General features: G+C 43.5%; 1 protein-coding gene across 3 annotated transcripts in view; it reads right to left on the bottom strand.

The window, feature by feature from the left end:
• The window catches only part of PDGFA (platelet derived growth factor subunit A), a 108796-nt gene extending 89322 nt beyond the window's left edge, over positions 1-19474 (bottom strand). The window contains exons 1-2 of one of the 3 annotated variants that reach the window (XM_040356777.1): positions 18844-19474; positions 10982-11078 (exon numbers count right to left, since the gene is read on the bottom strand). In XM_040356777.1, coding sequence (XP_040212711.1) covers positions 10982-11078; positions 18844-18906 — 160 coding nt within the window. In that variant the 5' untranslated portion in view covers positions 18907-19474. The remainder of the gene's footprint in view (positions 1-10981; positions 11079-18843) is intronic. The other 2 variants (XM_040356776.1, XM_040356778.1) reach the window with 2 other exon arrangements.
• Between the last annotated feature and the right edge of the window lie 656 nt (positions 19475-20130).

Raw genomic sequence — 20130 nt, 5'->3', positions numbered from 1 at the left:
CCCAAACCATTTATATATGTATATATATATATATATATATATATATATATATATATATATATATATATATATATATATATATATATATATATATATATATACACACACTTGTTATCCAGTGCACATGGGACACACAATATAGACTGTCTCTTGGCAGTTATTAAAAGGTTTTCCATTTGTATATATAAATATATATTCCATATATTTTATTCCATATATATATATTTTAGCTGAGGATCTAGAAAATAAAATGCCGATCATTGCAATATTTTATGTCACACTGTATTTGCGCAGCGGTCTTTCAAACACATTTTTGGGGAAAAAATGCACATTCATGAATTAAAAAAACAATAAACAGTAAAGTTAGCCATTTTTTTTTGTATAATGTGAAAAATGTTATGCCGAGTAAATAGATACTTAACATGTAGGGCTGGAACAACTAAGCGATTAATCGACAACTAATCGATTATGAAATTAATCTATTACAATTTTCATAATCGATTAATCGGCCAGTAACATAATGGGGTTAAAAAAACTAAAATTAGCCCTTCATAGTACAAAAAAGCAAATTGCTACTGTAAATATTACTTTTTTTACTGTCCCACAGTAAAAAAATGAACCCCTTACAGTAGCGATTATTTGCTCTTTTTGTACTTATTTTTGTTTTTTTAACCCCATTATGTTACTAAACATCTCAGACCTGGGTTCACTTCACGCCTCTGTTTTTTGGTGCTTTTTGCAGAAACATACTACAGTTCATTTACATGTTTTGCTATGGGACACGTTCACATCCATGATTTTTTTTCAGCTGCTGCGTATTTGGAAAAGGCAAGGCCTTTTTAATGCAAAATGGTGCTATTTTTTTTTTTTTTTTTTGGTTCAATATACTTCAATGGAGAAGCTGCAGAAAAGCATTTTTTGTTTTTGCGGCAATTTGTGTTTTGTAATCTGCCCAACAACAAATTGGCTCAAAAAAATGTAAAAATGCTAATTTTCTTTTTTTTTTATGCTATTATCCAATTAATCTAAACAATAATCGGCCAACTAATCGATTATGAAAATAATCGTTAGTTGCAGCCCTACTAACATGTCATGCTTTGCTCACACTCGTGGAATGGCGACAAACTACTGTCATTGCCATTTTTTTTTCTTTATACACCTATACAAAAAATGCTGCATTTTCTACTCACACTTCAGTGCTCTATGCTGAGTAACAGCCACAGCCCTCAGCATATAGAACTGTATTGCAAAGGAAGAGAGGTAGAGCCTGCCAGCTCCATGACGGAGGGGCATGAAAGCACTTTCTCCTCTTTTGCAACCACAAAACCTCACTACAAATACGCTATACTACATTTGCATTTAAAGTTTTATTTAGATAGTGCAGGGCGTGACCCACAGCATTCAGACAGCCAAGAAGCAAAGCATCTCTGCATGTTGAGTTTGACAGGCAACATCTACTCTGGTCAATAGGACTAAGGCCTCGTACAAACGAGCGGACCTGTCCGATGAAAACGGTCCGCGGACCGTTTTCATCGGACATGTCCGCTGGGATCATTTGGTCTGATGGCTGTACACACCATCAGACCAAATTTCCCGCGGACAGACGACGCGGTTACGACGCGGCGACGTAACAGCGACGATGACGCGGCGACGTGCGCGAACCCGGAAGTTCAATGCTTCCACGCATGCATCAAATCACTTAGACGCAATGCGCGGGTTCTCGGGCCAGCGGACATGTCCGATGAGTCATACTGACCATCGGACATGTCCGGCGGACAGGCTTCCAGCGGACATGTTTCTTAGCATGCTAAGAAACAGTTGTCCGCTGGAAACCAGTCCGGTCAGCCGGAAAAATGACCGGTCGGACGGACCAGTTTCAGCGGACATGTTCGGTCGTGTGTACGAGGCCTGAGCCACAACCACGAGCCAAACACTTAGTTTCTGGTTGTAGCACGCTTTTCAGAGGGTGGTAGCGCAGTGGCCCCCCAAGAATTAAAAGAGGAAATAAACCTTCCTACCGTTTTCAGCCAAGGAAGCTGCCCTTTTGGCCTCTGTTTAATCTACAACTCCCATAGTGCTACACATGTGATCAGTTTTGACACCAGCCATTGGAAGGTTTGACAGTTTGGTTGAGAGCACAACCAATGGGAGGATTACATTCCCGACACATGCCAAGAATTTAACTTATATTGGAAATGGTTAAATGAATGGGTTTTCTTCCGCTTTAAGAGGTGATCCTGGCACCTATTTGTATCGCCCTCGCCAATTTAAAAGGCCTAACTCCACACATACTTTGTTTTAAATAGGCCCTTATTCAGCCGCTGAACCTGTGCTATTCATAGGAGTCCAGTTTTTGGGGAATGGGGCAGCACATATTATCACACATGCTAAAAGCTTAAATTCATTGAATATCTTTTGGCTAAAAATAGACACTAAGGCCTGGATTCATGTAGCACTTAGGCCGACGTATCTCGAGATACGCCGCGTAAGTGCACATATGCGCCGTCGTATCTATGCGCCTGACTCTGAAAGCAAGATACGCCTGAAAATAGGCTTCATCTGACCGACGTAAGTTTCCTACGCCGTCGTATCGTGGGCGCATATTTACGCTGGCCGCAAGGGGCGCTCCCATTGATTTACGTTTTGAATATGCAAATGAGTGAGATACGCTGATTCACGAACGTACTTGCGCCCGGCGCATTAATACGCGGTTTACGTAAGTCGTACATCCAGCGTAAAGTTACGACTCATAAAGCAGGTGTAAGTCAGCAGCATCAATGCAAATGGCTGCACCAGGGAACACAGCCGTCGTTTTTTACGTCGTTTACGTAGTACGTGAAAAGGGCTAGTCGTAGGTTACGTTCAAGTCGTAGGCAGTGATTCGACGTAACTTAGGCAGTTGTTTCGACGTGATTCTGAGCATGCGCACTGGGAATCGTCCATGGGACGGCGCATGCGCCGTTCGTTATTCGTATCTTGATAGCGCTCGGCCCATCATTTACATGGGGTCATGCCTCATTAGCATGGCTCACGCCCACTGCCACTTACGACGAGTTACGCCGAGGGAACCCATCGTAGATTAGGGAGCAAGTGCTTTGTGAATACCTTGCTCGCCGCTCTGCGCTACGTCGGCGCAGCGTATTTTTGATACGCTACGCTGGCATAACTTTGCGCCAAGGTATGTGAATCCGGGCCTAAATATTTCTATCCATACTAATTTACTCATTACATAACAAAGCAATGATGCAAGTGTCCACCATTTTGAACTACAAACGCTGTGATGTCTAATTGAAGGTTCACCAGTAATGTTTTTTTTTTTTTTTCTTTTTTCTTTTTTTACCCCTTTCAAGATAAAAGCAGCTTTAATCTTGAAATTGCACAATCAGCTGTGTCTGGGATTCGGGTGCTTCATTACCTGCTCAAAGCTCAGCAACATAAGGGAGGTCATGAAGCAGAAAACCAGGTCTCTATAGACAGACAGCCCTACAATTACACCCCGACCAAAGAGACCGTGTGAATAGGGTCTGCACATTTCAGCGTTTGCAGTCTTGTTCCAACAGGCTTTGTGATCCTTTGACACCAATTTGTTTTAATACCAAAAAAAAAAGAAGGAAAATAGCTTTTTATTATTTATGATGATGACCAAAGTTAGTAGGCCTCAACATGACTTCAAAAGCAAGGCAGAGAAAATTGCTAAAGGCATGCACTCGACAGAAGCTGCCACCCAAATGTCATCAAAGACTCTTCCCTATTCATTAGAGACACAATCATAACATGGCTATTGTCAGCGAGCTTTTCACCACCAGACATAATCTTTCCTCCCAGTTTATAGCTTACAGTCCTGTCAACAGGTAGAAATCAGCAAAAATATGGTGCCGTATAATCCCAGATAATTGAAATAATGATTGCACATTTTTCCCCTAAGGCTTTCTAAGGGATGTTTTGTAATTATGTTACAAAATCGCTATGATGATTTTCCAGAACGGAAGTCAGAACGATGAATACAATTTTGCAATACCTCAAGTGTAACAAAATTACTAAAAAGCATAACAGCCTGTGGTGAAAAGAGACCATTAAAAAAAAAATCACAATCTATACAATCACTCTATTGCCATAGGTTCAGTCAGAACTGCGTTTCCCACAGCGCCCAATCAGATTTTTCCTTTCTGAAAGAAGGATCCTATAAATAGGGATCTAATTGGCCAATGTTTGACTGGACCCTCTGATTCTTCCTGTGTTGAATTGTATTGTAGTTGTACATTCTGTCCTCATGTTGTAAAGCGCTGAGCAAACTGTCTGCGTTATATAAATCCTTTATAATAATAATAATAGTAAATCAACCCCATTGCATCTGCATCCACTTGTATAATGAATGACCCCTATATGCGTTTGGACACTTATGTACATAAATGACGCTAGTAGGCCCCTTTTTTTTTCTTAGCCCCTGAAAGCACAAATCTTAACGCCATAAAGTGCATGTACACTTTTTGGTATTTAGATTTTAAACTCTTAGGCCCGTTGCACAATGGGCTGTTGGGCTTCAGTGTGCCTGGGGGGAGATGCAGCATCCAGTCATGCTGCAGGCCGTCTGTTAGAGCCCATTCACACCTAGGCGTTTTGTCGCCTGTAGCGCGACGCTCACAAACGCCAGAGGGACCAAAATACATTAAAGTCTATGGGGATGGTTCACATCTGAACGCTGATGCGCCTGACGCCCATCGCCAAAAAAAGTTCCGGACCCTTTTTTGTCGCGCGTATCGGGCGGTTTGGGCGTATTTGAGCATTTCCATTTCCCATAGAAAGTAATGGAAACGCTCGATTCAAGCGACTTGCGCGTCAACGGGCGTTTCGTCGCTTTAATCAATAGAACTTCTCGCCCATGCAGAAGATTAAAAAAATCTACCAACATAGCAACAAGTGATGAAAAGATGATAGTTTTTCCTATTGGCTAAAATAAAAAACGTCAAAGTACAAAAAACGTCGGACAACGCTGTATGCAAACGCGCAAATAAGCATGAATACGCGCGAGTTCTCCAAGCTAAAACTTTTAACCCCCGCTATGCCCGGGCTGTAAAACTATACAAAGTAAACTTTCACTTACCTGCCTACGATCCCCTGTTGTTCCGATATCGCCGTCCCGTTCTCCGGTCCCGGTCTGTTCCACTTCCTGCGGGTCGGTGACTCACAGTGCGCTCAGCCTATCAGCGGCCGCAGCAATGTCCCGTCCCGCCCGCTGATAGGCTGAGCGCACTGTGAGTCACCGACCCGCAGGAAGTGGAACAGACCGGGACCGGAGAACGGGACGGCGATATCGGAAACAACGGGGGATCGTAGGCAGGTAAGTGAAAGTTTATTTTGTATAGTTTTACAGCCCGGGCACAGCGGGGGTTAAAAGTTTTAGCTTAGAGAACTCCTTTAAGAGTGAATACAGGCTGCAGCTGGATGGGGCTGAACAATGTATCATGTGGTACAGGCATTTAGAATCATGTCCATTCAGGGATGAGGTTCTGGAATGTATGATATAGGGAAGGGGGTCTGCACTTGGTGCTATATGGAGATAAGCACTCCTCTCCCCGGACAAAGGAAGAGTGCTAAGCCCCACACTGGGGGCGAAGAGCCACTAAAATTTTGGGGGTGTCATTAGGGTGACCACATTTTCAAACTACCATTCAGGGACACCCTCTCTTCCCAAAAATCAGCTTGTGCTGTAACGAATCACAGCACAGTGATTGGACACAAGAGGCGGGATTTATGATTTCTCCAATCACAAGTAGAGGGCAGGATTGTGCTCCTCCAGGCATTCCTGGGCAGGACAAGTACTGTCAGTGAGTAAAGCGGTGATGCGGTGCCCTTTTTTTGGGGGCATCAGATTGGCCCGGGGGGGGGTGGCTATGTCAGTTTCATTCCGGGACACTGTATTGTCCTGGAATGAACGTGCCCGGGACAGACCTGCAAAATGTGGGTCTGTCCCGGGCAATCCGGGACACGTGGTCACCCTAGGTGTCATAGTCCCACAAATTTTCTCCCCCTTTTACAGATCCTGTTACAGACAGTGTATTCAGTGAAAGGACTTTTCTTAATGAAGGAGGGGGCGTGTCCCCATTGGATCATCTTAAGCGCAGCTAAACCTGGATACCCAGAGTTTTTAACCCCTCAGCACTGGAAGTTCAGCATCAGGAAGAGGAAAGGGCATCCTTGCACTCAAGCCTTGTACTGTGCTGGCAAATCTCTTCGGGAGACCCGTGCTGGCACGCTCCTGAGTCCTGCTTCTCTATTGACACAGAAAGCAGGACTCGGCCCCGCATCATTGGATTTTATTGACAGCAACAGGAGTCAATGGCTGAGCTGCTATAAATCTATCCAATAAGGACACGAGATACCAGCTAGAGCTGGTGTGCTCATACCCAGGAAAAAAAAAAAAACGGGTTCAGGTGAGTAAAATGGGGGCACTGGGGGCTGCCGCATGACAGAAGGTTTTTCACATTAATGCATAGAAGGTGAAAAACCACAAGGGTTTACAACTCCTTTAAAATAAAACTGTCTCCCTTAAGGCCGGCCATACATAAAGCAAATTTCTTTTTCTGCAACCACGGGTTGCAGAAAAAAATTTGCTCAATCCCCCCATCAACACAGACAGTGTGGGAATCCCTCCGGCCATTGTCCTGGGGGAAGCCATCCCCGCCTGGAGAAGACAGTGATTATTGCTATAGCTGCACATACACGGTTCAAATCTTGGCCTGTTCCTGATTCAAACCTTAGTCACTTTAATTGTAAATTGTTCAGAATAGCTTAAACGCTGCCTATAGAGTCCTATGTATAAAATGTTCTCCGAGAAACAACTAAAAAAGTAAGAATATTTTAAAGTAATTTTAAGTTAATGGGAACACAAACGTATAGTGGGGATTCTCTCGCTTTAAAGCAGCTACAGAAAGCATTAAAAACAGACCGGCAGTCTCTTCCTCTGGGAGTAGACAATGAACATGAACACAGGTCACCTTCTATAACAACCAAGGCGGTTTTCGCCCTTCTCTCTCAAGGGAGTAAAGTCACACCCATTCATTATAAGCACCACTGCTTTATCAATGGCTCAGCTGCTGTTTATTACCCAGGAATCTGACCTTTCATCTCTTTAACTCAGCGTTTTCCAACTCCAGTCCTCAAAGCGCCCCAACAGGTCATGTTTTCAGGATTTCCATTATTTTGCACAGGTGATTTGATCAGTTTCACTTCCTTAGTATAGGGAAATCCTGAAAACATGATCTGTTGGGGCACCTTGAGGACTGCAGTGGAGAAAACTGCTTTAACCAACTGTGTCCTCAGGTCAAGATAAATGTTGAGTTAGGCCAAATACATAGAACGTTGGCTTCCAATATCATCTAACATTAGAGTATATTCAAGCAAATGCACAAGTTTTTTTATCTAGCGTTTTTTACCAGATAGCATTTATTTCTTATGAGTTGCTTTTCTATTACATTTTAAGGCCTCCTACACAGGGGGTGATTACACACAATCCCAGCGGCAAGAATCGGTTGATTCATACGGCTGGGATGACAGGTGTATGTGAATAGCCGTGGCCACTGTACAAAGTAATAATAGGCTGACAGCAGCCATCGCTATTCGCATGTATCCAGTTACCTGCGGTTTTGGATACAGTCAGATGCGTCCAGGCCAAACTGATGGCCAGTTTCCATGCTGCCAGAAATGCCATCTCCTGGACGCAATCTGTCTGTGCCCAGGGCCAGTCAGTGTCCATAACTGGATGTAACTGCCAAGATGAGCAATTACATGCACACAGAGGTGGCACCGGCCAATCATTTGCACAGGGTAAAGATCTGGCCACGCCACTGGTGGTCGCAGCTGTTCACACACACAGTGTGCACACGGCTTGTTTATCCGCCAGCAAGAATCGATGATTCTCAATGGCGGCCCTTCATGTGAATGAAGCTTTAATGCCTAAAAGAAGCAGACGCAGTTCAGAAGGCGGTAAAATTTTACCATGTACACACGTGTGCGTTTTTTGCGAACTGATATGTACAAGCGGAAGACCGCCAACAAAAATATAATAATATATAAATGTTATTTATATATATATATATATATATATATATATATATATATATATAGATATATAAAATTATATATTATGATTTTTATAAATAAATAAATATAAATAAATAAAATATAATATAATAAATACATTATAACTTGCATTTGGCAACTTCAGCATGATAAAACCATTAGGCTTGTTCAAATTGAGATGAGTTTTTCTGCCCATATGTATGGCCTAAGCACAAAAAGCTCTCTGTGCCCTTCCTGTGCAGAAAAATGCAGCTCAACAGACATGTTGTTAACAAGCCCTTGGAGACGTCTGTATTAATTTGTTCTTACTTAGACCTGGGGTTATACCTCCTTAGCCACCACTCAACATCAGACTTGTCATGGGAAGCAAGACTTCACACCCAAGACAGTAACCACATATGTACCATATGGTCACGCATGGTGCTACGCATGCTGTAGTGCTATTCGTTTAGAATAGGACCCAATACAACTGTACTGTACAGAGCACCACAGTCTCCACATAGTATGCGTTGTTGTTCCCTACACTGGTGAAAATGCTGATTGGGTTGCCTTAATGCCCCAATGCCCTTGGGTTACAGCAGGGGTCTCCAAACTGTGGCCCGAGGGCCAGATGTGGCCCTTTGCTAGCCTTTATCCAGCCCTTGGGGCACTATTCCTCCCACTGACACCAACAAGGGGGCACTATTTCTTCCACTGATACCAATGATGGGATACTATTCCTCTTACTAATAAGGGGCACTACTATTCCTCCTACTGACCACCAACCTTGAGGCCATATTTATTCTCACTGATGCTGGGTTTAGGACATTTTCTGCACCGCAGGCAGCAATCCGGGCCTCCTAAAGTCTGAAGGACAATAAACTGGCCCTTGGTTTGAAAAGTTTGGAGACCCCTGGGTTATAGGATGCACAAATGTGAACAGGCCCTAAATCTGTTGGTAAAAAAACTCCAGGGGATACCCAAGCCCTTTAAACATAAAAGAACATATAGTCATAAAAATACAATGGGCTTTCCTTTCGTGAATTGATACTAAGCAGCATAAATAATATAAAAAGGTTTACAGTAAATAACGTGACAATAAAGCATTCTAAAGCCCCGTACACACGGTCGGACTTTTGCCCAACCAACTTCAAAATCCGGAACTTTTCGCATTTGTCCGACCGTGTGTACGTTCCATCGGACCAACTTTTTTGGCTTTCATCGGACAAAAAGTTGGGTCTGCGAACGGACCAACTTTACATCAACAAAAGTCTGATGGTGCAAAGTCCGACCGTGTGTACAGAAAACAATCGGACTTTTGGACAAAGTAAAAATGCGCATGCTCAGAAGCAAAGAGCAGCCGGAAGCCTTCTGTCTAGTAAAACTAGCGTTCGTATTTGAACATTTGTGACGCGGCAAGTTTCGAAATCTAGAAAAGCACTCACACGAAACGTCAACTAACTATAGAGTAGCTGAAGGAACGCAACGGGTGACGTCGGAGAATTGAACTTCCTCTTTTAAACGCTCGGCAGTACGTTGAAACGTTCGTGTTGGTTGCCGAAAAAGTCAGAGTGTATGTATGCTATGGGTGTGATCGGACAAATCAATTAGGACAAAAATCCAAGGGAAATTTTGTTGGATGTCCGACCGTGTGTACGAGCCTTAACACTCTTTGCACGCCATTGCCTGACCTCTGTTACTCTTGGTGGTAACCACTTAGTGCTGAGCTGGGACTTATCCTCCAGTGCTTTGGAGACTTTGTATGAGTGCTTGTGAAGCAGCTAACTTCAAACCAGCACAGGCTTGGAGGGCAAGGGAGACAATCCCTGGAATTCACAAGGAGTCTTGTGGTAGTGTGACAAATCGCTCTTTACCTCCACTTTACTTATCACTGATAGGGCGCTATTTCTTTATGAGTTTTCCTGGTAGGCTAATTGGCTCCTGTCTACACTGGCCCTAGTTAGTAGATAAAGACCTTCGAATGTAAGCTCCTGGAGGACAGGGACTTATGTTAACGTACAATGTGTAAAGCAATACATAATTTGCAGGCACTTTATAAATACGTATAATAATAACCAACAGTGCCCTACAGTAAAAGTGTTGTATGTCAGAACTACTTACATTTTCATGAACTACATACACACCCACAGAAACATGTTGCAAATCCTTTATTGAATCTCCTTGAATGATTTTAGAGACACCGCTGAAGCCTCGTACACACGGCCGAGAAACTCGACGGGCAAAACACATCGTTTTGCTCGTCGAGTTCCTTGTGAAGCCGCCGAGGATCTTGGCGAGCCAAATTTTCCCGTTCCCGTCAGGGAAAAAGAAGACATGCTTTCTTTTTGGCCCGACGAGATCCTCGGCGGTTTCCTCGTTGAAAAGTGTACACACGACCGGTTTCCTCTGCAAAAAAAAAAAACCCAGCAAGCTTCTTGCTGGTTTTTGCCGAGAAACTCGGCTGTGTGTACGAGGCCTGAGAAAAAAAAAAAAACATACAGAACTGTGCTTCTAAAGCCTGAAGTTAGCCATACACTAGCAGAATTTCAACAGATTTTCTTTTCAGAAATTTTCTAAATGTGGGGACAAATCGAAAATCTTTTATTTATTTTTTTTGAGAAAATTTGAAGGAGCGGGACAGATAGTTTTTTTAAACGTATATGTTTTTTTCTTTTGTGAAATGTCATTCATACCAAAACCGAACGTTAAAAGCAATCAAACTTTCTGAATGACATTTGGCGCTTCTCTGTTATTACTGATGAGATTTTTCGTACCAACGCTCATTCGAAAATCTACCAGTGTATGGCCAGATTTAGAGAACTTCTCAGAGGGTGGTTTTCCTTATACAACCCCTTAACAAAAAAAAAAGGAAAGCAGCCATAAAAATCAGAGGTGAGAAAGGTAAAAAGGAAATTGAATTTACCTACGGAATCAATGTCCAGGATGCGCTGCAGGTCGCGGATGCTGTGGATTTCGCTGTGAGCCAGTTTCTCTATCAGCTCCTGAGGGATCTCTGCGTCCTTCACGTAGCCAGGGAAGAAACACATTTAAAATACAGTTCACAGTCACTTCCCATTCCCAGTGATTATCCACTCCCACTACAAATGTACAGCGTGCATCCCAGTCCCTCCCTCCCTCCCGGGGGTGAGCATGCTGCAGGATAAAATACATGCATGACGGGGCATAACCAGCACAGACGCACAACTCGGGTAGACCCTCGTGTATTCTAGCACCAGGCCTCAGACGGCGCTGGATCAAGGGTTGCTCTAGCTTCCGTCTATGTGTGAAAGAGGCCTAATTATCTTCAATGTCACCAGGGGAAAGTGCTGCAGATTTCCTATTACAGTCACAAAAGAAAAACAAATGTCAGCGTCACTCACTTGCTTCTTACGCCTTATTTACACCTTATCGTAGACTGCCTGGGTTACCTTTGCTCTCTAGCTCACTTCTTTTTTTCTTCTTCTTCTCTTAGTTAAAGCTGTCTTTGACTGACTCTGCCTATTTCAACAGCAGTTGCTTCATAGCAGTAGTAGAGTGTTGTAACGTGTGAGGCCCCGTACACACGACCGGTTTTCTCGGCAGAATTCAGCCAGAAACTCGATGGGAGATGTATTCTGCCGAGAAAACCGGTCGTGTGTACACTTTTCGCTGAGGAAACCGACGAGGATCTCGTCGGGCCAAAAAGAGAACATGTTCTCTATTTCCTCGTTAGTCAATGGGAAAAGTTGCCTCGGCGGCTTCACAAGGAACTCGACAAGCAAAACGATGTGTTTTGCCCGTCGAGTTTCTCGGACGTGTGTACGGGGCCTTAGCCATCAATCAACGCAGAAGGTCTGCAGTTGAACTGAAACTCTTTAGGGCTCATTCACACGGGCGTCTAAAACGCAGCATTTAGATGCTTACAGCATATCGTTTTTACGCAGCACGGTAGGAATCAATGGGGTCATAGACACGGCTGCAACAAGCGAAACGAAAAATTGTGCCGGGTTTAGCGGCGTATGAAAAAAAAAGTGCATCCGGGGCCATACATATCTGAAGTGTGTTGACATTAAGTCATTAGAAGAACTTTACGCATCTAAGCTACTTTTGGGTACGTATTTTACGCAAGATCTACTGCTAGCAGGAACTTGCGTTCCATGCAGCAAATACGCATATCCCCATGTGAATGAACCTATTGGCTAACTTGAGTTATGAAATATGCAAACTTAACTTATATTGGCCACACATGCTACTTTTTTTTTTAATTATGTTTTAATTTGATTCAATTAATCAAAATGATTGAATTTACAAACAAATCAAACAGCTTTAACTTCCCTTTGGATTGATTTCTATTTAATTTAGATTGGATTCCTTTAAACCGAGTCGATCACCAAAAGTGTAAAATAATTGATTGATTGGCCTTGATCGGCAGCACCGTTCAAGAATACAATTGAATTTCAATTGATAGAGTCATTGAGATTACGTGGTTAAAAAAGAGGCGATCAACCATCAGAAAGTTATGCTCATACGTTAACTCAGCCTTGCTCAACATTTTCAACACAGAGGAACCCTTGAAATAACTTTCTGGTCTCAGGGAATCCCTGCTTAAAATTACTATACAGTATCTACAACTCATAACACATTAGTGCCATGGTGAGTAGGAAGAATGTTCCTGACACTTGTGGTCATTGGGAAGAATAGATAGCTAAAAATATCAATGGTAACTTATCTGAGAGGCAGAAGATGCCCATTACCCCCTGACAGATAGCTAAAAATATCAATGGTAACTTATCTGAGAGGCAGAAGATGCCCATTACCCCCTGACAGATAGCTAAAAATATCAATGGTAACTTATCTGAGAGGCAGAAGATGCCCATTACCCCCCTGACAGATAGCTAAAAATATTAATGGTAACTTATCTGAGAGGCAGAAGATGCCCATTACCCCGACAGATAGCTAAAAATATCAATGGTAACTTATCTGAGAGGCAGAAGATGCCCATTACCCCCTGACAGATAGCCAAAAATATTAATGGTAACTTATCTGAGAGGCAGAAGATGCCCATTACCCCCTGACAGATAGCTAAACATATCAATGGTAACTTATCTGAGAGGCAGAAGATGCCCATTACCCCCTGACAGATAGCTAAAAATATCAATGGTAACTTATCTGAGAGGCAGAAGATGCCCATTACCCCCTGACAGATAGCTAAAAATATCAATGGTAATTTATCCGAGAGGCGGAAGATGCTCATTGCTCAAGGAACTCTTAGCAACCTCTAGAGCAGTGGTCTCCAAACTGTGGCCCGGTGGCCAGATGTGGCCCTTTGCTTGCTTTTATCCAGCCCTTGGGGCACTATTTCATCCACTGATACCAACAATGTGGCATCATTTCTCCTACTGACACAAACAATGGGACACAGTTTCTCTCAATTACACCAACCATGGGGCATAATTTGTCCTACTGACACAAACAATGGGGCCCAAAGACACCAACGATGGGACACAAATCCTCATAATGACACTTAAAACGAGGCACAGCTCCTTACAATGACACCAATGATAAGGGACAATTCCTCTCAATGACGCCAACAATGGGGCACATTTTCCCTCAATGAGACCAACAATAGGGGAAAATGACATCAGTGATGACACCAACAATGGGACCCAATGATGGGGCACAATTACTCCCACTGAAACAAACAATGGGGTGTTAATTTTGCCCACTGATGACTGGACCTTTTGGACTTCCACTGACCACAGTCCGACCCTTGTAAACTCTGAAGGACAGTAAACTGGCCCTTTGCTTAGAAAGTTTGGAGACCCCTGCTCTAAAGGAACCCTAGGGTTCCATGGAACCCTGGTTGAGAAATCCTGTCTTAACCACTCAATTGAAATCCACTTCCCCGTGTGTGACATATCCATTGAATGGGTTGTTGACTATAGATGGATCAGAAAATAAATTTATATTTTTCGAAAAAATGTATGGCCACCCTTAGATCTTTCATCTGGCTTTATATAAAACCTGCTGAAGAGATCTAAGTTACCTGTAAAGCTTGCATCTCTAATAGCTCAGAGGGTATGGCTCAGACTTTCACCGGCAGGACTTGGAAGGTTACCTGTTGCCTCCTAAGAAAGCATCTACAAGGGTCATTTTACGGGCACTTAGGTATCTTTCCTACATGATACTTGGCGACTTTAGGGCTGCTAAAAGATGAAAAAACACTGCATGTCCTATTTTCTTCTTCAGCGACCACGAAAGCTCTCTTGGAGGTGCAGTTTTCTGTGCCTGCCAAGTACAGTGGCGGGGGGGGGGGGCAGTGTATTGAACATGCTGGTCTTAATACGCTGCTACCACCCCCCCTACTTGGCAGGCACAGAAAGCAACAAAGCTAGTAAGACATGAAGTATGATATGCCTAATACTGCAGTAATGTCACTAGGTCCTGGTTAATTCACACTGCGTCAGCTTATTAGAGGGCTTTTAAAAAAAAATTAAAAAAAGAACAATGATATGCCAAGCCCTACAGCAAGCATTCACAAGGCAGGTTTCATTAGCCTGCCTGCACCAAGCAGCTAATGCACAATTTCTGATTGGCTGCTATAGGTTATTGCATATCATTGATCATTGCACTGCTAGTAAAAGGTAAAAAAATAAATAACAACTCAAGCTATTTACTTTCTAAAAATTTTGCAAATAAAGCAAACATTGACGTGAAGAGTTTACAAATATCCTCTGCTGTTTATCCACAAGTCTGACTTCCTGGAAGAAACTGTCTGGAAATGAAGACACAAAGAAGAAACGTAAAGATGGCCATATAGGTTGCGCAAGCACCAGGCAACGCTAGTCGGAATGATTAATGACAACTATCCTAATAATAAAAATACACATAAGGTTCCCCCCCCCCCCCCCCCCAAGTACAGCCAATGATGAATGGCACTTGGACTGTAAGCTCTTCTGTCAAAAAATACATAAAAAATAAATGTATTCACAACTTTTCCCATTTAGGTTTTAGTACTATGGGGCTATTATTTTTCCTTGCTGGGATAACGCTTAAGGACAGCATGTTGGCTCAGTGGCCTTGCAATGCTCTCTAGTATTGGCATTATTTCCCACAAGGGGCACTATCTGCTTTTAGTTTGTATGCATTCTCTATTTAAATGGGTTTCCTCTTGGCGTTCTTGCAGTGCTGTGGTCCTGGGCTTATCTCCTACCATACAAGAGGCACTACACACCATTCATAAGTTCCTAAGTTTATAAAGAAGGAACATTAGACAACACTAATGGCGAACCATAGAATATGTTGTTAGCACACTATAATTCATGCAAACTTGCTTGTTTAACTGCAAACCTTTTGAAGTTCTTCTTTAAAAGGTACATACCTTTTACAGAAGAACTTCAAAAGGTTTGCAGCTCATGCAAACTGTTCAATTTATTTTTAATGTTTGAGCCACGTAGAGCTTCTTCTTCAAGGACTGGATCACCTGGTCGCACATGCGACCAGGTGATCCAGTCCTTGAAGAAGAAGCTCTACGTGGCTCAAACATTAAAAATAAATTGAACAGTTTGCATGAATTGACGATGACATATTCTATGGCAGGGGTCTCCAAACAGTGGCCCGAGGGCCGAATGTGGCCCTTTGCTAGCCTTCATCTGGCCCTTGGGGCACTTTTGCTCCCAATGATATGAGGCACTATTCCTCTCAATTACACCAACAATGGAGCACTATTTCTTCCACTAACACCAATGATCGAGCACTATTCCTCCTCCTACTGACCACCAACACTGAGGCCGTGTTTATTCTCACTGATGCTCGGCCCCCAATGGTCAGAATGCGGCCCCCCTGAAGTCTGAAGGACAGTAAACTGGCCCTTTGCTTGAAAAGTTTGGAGAACCCTGTTCTATGGTATCTCCTACAGGCAACACACCTGTCTAGAACTACCTGAGTTCCATGGAACCCTAGGGTTCCTCTAACTAAAGGTTGCTTGGGGTTCCTAGAGCAATGAGCAATTTCTGCCTTTCTGAAAAGTAACCAATGATCTTTTTAAGCATCTGTAAGGGGGGGGGGGGGGATTCCTCCCACTGACCACAAATATAAAAAGCATTGTACCCAATGAGCTGTTAAGAGAACAATTATGAGCAGGGGTTCCCCAGGAGCAGAAAGTTATTTTAAGAGTTCCCATGTATTAAAAAGGTTGAGAACGGCTAGAGTATGTATGTTCTCGCCATGCTCGTGGTGCTCTGGTTACCACCCACCATCCAAATGCATACTGGAAGGTTAACTCGCTCAATATTGCATGAGTGAATGTGGTGGGCACATTAGCTTGTAAGTGCCTCTAGGGCTGGGACTAATAGTAATGTGTAGGGCTCTCTACAGCGTCAGCACTATATAGCTGACTAGTAGAATGAGGTTGCAACTCAGCAACTCTATCCTGATGTATATAAAACAATTACTACATAGTATAGTAAAAAAAACAAAAAACGGTGGCTTCGGAGGTCACCACTTTCACGTAAAACCAACACCATTAGAGGAAAGGGCTAGACACATAGTTAAAGTCAGCCATAAAATCAACATTTTTGGAGAGGAGGTTAGAAAAAGGTAGTTCACAAGCCTGACAGTCAAGTGAGTACAACCTCCCCCTACACAATCTATCGTCTGATCTCAACTCCCCCCCCCCCCCCCCCTGAAAATCTACAACAGTCACTTCCACCCAACACTGCATCAAAAAAAAAAAGTCTTGAAGTAATAAAACCCTACCATTATAGATAATAACCCCAAAGGCGACAGGATTTACCTTTTTTTTTCTTTTAGAACCCTGAGGATATATATTACAGTCTATAACACAGCCTTGAAACTTTATCAGGTTTGGCCCAGTTCTCACACAACATGCAACAGCGTGGTTATTCTGCACCCTCACCAATAAAAATTCATTATTAACCGTGTCTGTGCTGGGGGGGGTGGGGGGGCACACTTAATACACCAAGTTATCCATGACCCTCCACAATGCATGCCAAATTTACAGTGAGGAATACATACATCCATTAGCAGATCTAGACATAAAGAATATATATATATAGCTATCTTTTTTTAAGTATTTAAGGCATAATCAGGTTGGCATTAAATAAAAAAAAAATGGGTATGGCCAGGAGCAGCATTTTTTAGCAGCCAATCAGAATAAATTGTTTATTGATTTTCCAGAGGAAATTGGTTGCAATGGACACATCAGTATTACTCTTTGTATTTCTTTTTTGTTTGTTTGTTTGTTTTTCTTTTTTTAAGTATTTAAGGCATAATCAGGTTGGCATTAAACAAAAAAAAATTGTGTATGGCCAGAAGGCCATGTGCAACATTTCTTAGCAGCCAATCAGAATACATTTTTATTGATTTCCCAGAGGAAATTTGTTGCAATGGACACATCAGTATTACTCTTTGTATTTCTTTTTTTTTTAAGTATTTAAGGCATAATCAGGTTGGCATTAAAGAAAACAAATAAAATAACAATTGTGTATGGCCAGAAGGCCATGTGCAACATTTCTTAGCAGCCAATCAGAATTAATTTTTTATTGATTTCCCAGAGGAAATTATTTGCAATGGACCATTGCACATCAGTATTACTCTTTGTATTTCTTTTTTCTTTTTTTAAGTATTTAAGGCATAATCAGGTTGGCATTAAACAAAAATAAAAATTGTGTATGGCCAGAAGGCCATGTGCAACATTTCTTAGCATCCAATCAGAATTATTTTTTTATTGATTAATTCATTGGACCATTGCACATCAGTATTACTCTTTTTATTTCTTTTTTTTAAAGTATTTAAGGCATAATCAGGTTGGCATTAAACTAAAAAATAAAATAAAAATTGTGTATGGCCAGAAGGCCATGTGCAACATTTCTTAGCAGCCAATCAGTATTAATTTTTCACTGATTTCCCAGAGGAAATTGGTTGCACTGGACATCAGTATTACTCTTTGTATTTTTTTTTTTTTTTTTAATACAAGCCAGACCAGCAAAATCCATATTTCACCTAGCTTCTTTGAACTTGGTCTTGTGTGACCAAGGCACAAATGCAGGGCTCTAGGGAAATACACTGACTCCCTACTCACTAATTAATTTTCCAGCTATCTAGGGGAAAAAAAAAAATTCTATAAATATAAAAAAATTAAGAGGCGTTGACCTGCTTTACGACAAGGGGCAGAAAATTGCCTTCCGCCACCAATATTATCACCAAATACATCTTTTTTCTGCGCCAATTTACCATGTAGCAATTTATTTCTTTTTTTTGCTTTTTCTGCTGCAGGTCTAAAGATCAAACAAATCCAGATTGATTGTAAGCTTTGTAACTTTTCTACTAGGAGGCAGTATAGACAAGGAGACAGATGTGCTCAGCAAAAAAAAGAATACAGTATATCACATGTGTAAAGGCCTCTGACACAGTGTAGTTTGAAGGGAAGGAAAAAAAAAAAAGGTTTTAGAAGTGCAATGTGCATGAACATGCCCTAACCTTGTCTAGGCATGGTCTCTGAGAATGTGAATTTGTCAATGGTGCCAAAAGAGATCACTGGGGTGATTTGGATCCCTGTAGGGAAAGCAGTGCAGCTGTCATTAGAAGGGGCTGCTGCAGAACCTCTTGGGAAGCAGATCTTGGATCTAGAATGGGGGGAATGGATAGGATTTTGGTGATCTGAGGCTTGCAAGGTTTTTTTTTTTTTTTTCTGAAATGCTGGATGTATGTGTCCCCAGCCCTGCCCATAGATCTGCTTATGGATCTTTACAAGGATGGAAGAGAAGAAGAGGAGAGAAGACCTACCTCGCCAAGGGAAGGAGACAGGTAGCAGACGCCTAGAAGCAAAATCCAAACCCAGCTCGTCATTGCGTTCTGCTGCACTTACTACTGAATGACAATGCAACAACGTCTTGATGTAGGAGCTGCAGAACTGCTCCTGTGTCTGGGGGAGTCAGTACCATCCCTTAGAGGGGGATCAACACCCCAGCAAATGTCACCGGATTATTGGGGGGTAAGGGGGGGGGGGTCTCCAGCACCAAGCTGCCTCTCCTCTTCCCCCCTCTTCTTTGCAGATGGTTGTCTCAGCAGAGGCTCGGGGTGGTGTGCATGTCCGGGTCCCCCAGAGAGGCAGATCTAGATCTCCTGTGAGCCGCCCATCACCTGTCTGTACAGAGGAGCTCCCTGCACCCCTCCCCTCCCCGGCCACTACAAATCACACAATGCAGGCAGCAGAGAGCAGTCTGGGAGAGGGCTGCAGGGGAGACAACTTTCCAAAAAAGGTACAACTCCAATGTGGGAGCGACGAGCAGATGTGATCCCCGCACTTCCAGCGGTGTAATCCCTCCGAGAGCCAAGCAAAGGAGCAGAGAAAGTCCGGAGATGTCAGCTGCTGCTCACAGCTCTGTGCGGCTGGCTGGGAGAGTGAAATAATCTGGAGCAGAGATTATACCATTGCCAACCTCCCCGGCGCCGCCCCCTTCTCCCTTATACTAAGCAACACAAACAGCCGACGAGTGGGCAGGAGCTTCCAGCCAAATCACTGCCCGAGCCAGAGGTGCTGAGTGCCTGCCCGGGCTGGGGTGTGCACAGGGCGATCAGGGGTGCTGAGTGCCTGCCCGGGCTGGGGTGTGCACAGGGTGATATGGGGTGCTGCCTGCCTGCCCGGGCTGGGGTGTGCACAGGGCGATCAGGGGTGCTGAGTGCCTGCCCGGGCTGGGGTGTGCACAGGGTGATATGGGGTGCTGCCTGCCTGACCGGGCTGGGGTGTGCACAGGGTGATATGGGGTGCTGCCTGCCCGGGCTGGGGTGTGATCAGGGGTGCTGCCTGCCCAGGCTGGGGTGTGCACAGGGCGATCAGGGGTGCTGCCTGCCTGCCCGGGCTGGGGTGTGCACAGGGTGATCAGGGGTGCTGAGTGCCTGCCCGGGCTGGGGTGTGCACAGGGCGATCAGGGGTGCTGCCTGCCTGCTCGGGCTGGGGTGTGCACAGGGCGATCAGGGGTGCTGCCTGCATGCCCGGGCTGGGGTGTGCACAGGGTGATCAGGGGTGCTGCCTGCCTGCCCGGGCTGGGGTGTGCACAGGGCGATCAGGGG

The sequence above is a fragment of the Rana temporaria genome, chromosome 6 (assembly GCF_905171775.1).
Source record: "Rana temporaria chromosome 6, aRanTem1.1, whole genome shotgun sequence".
NCBI lineage: Eukaryota > Metazoa > Chordata > Amphibia > Anura > Ranidae > Rana > Rana temporaria.
This window is presented reverse-complemented; position numbering and strand designations above follow the sequence as displayed.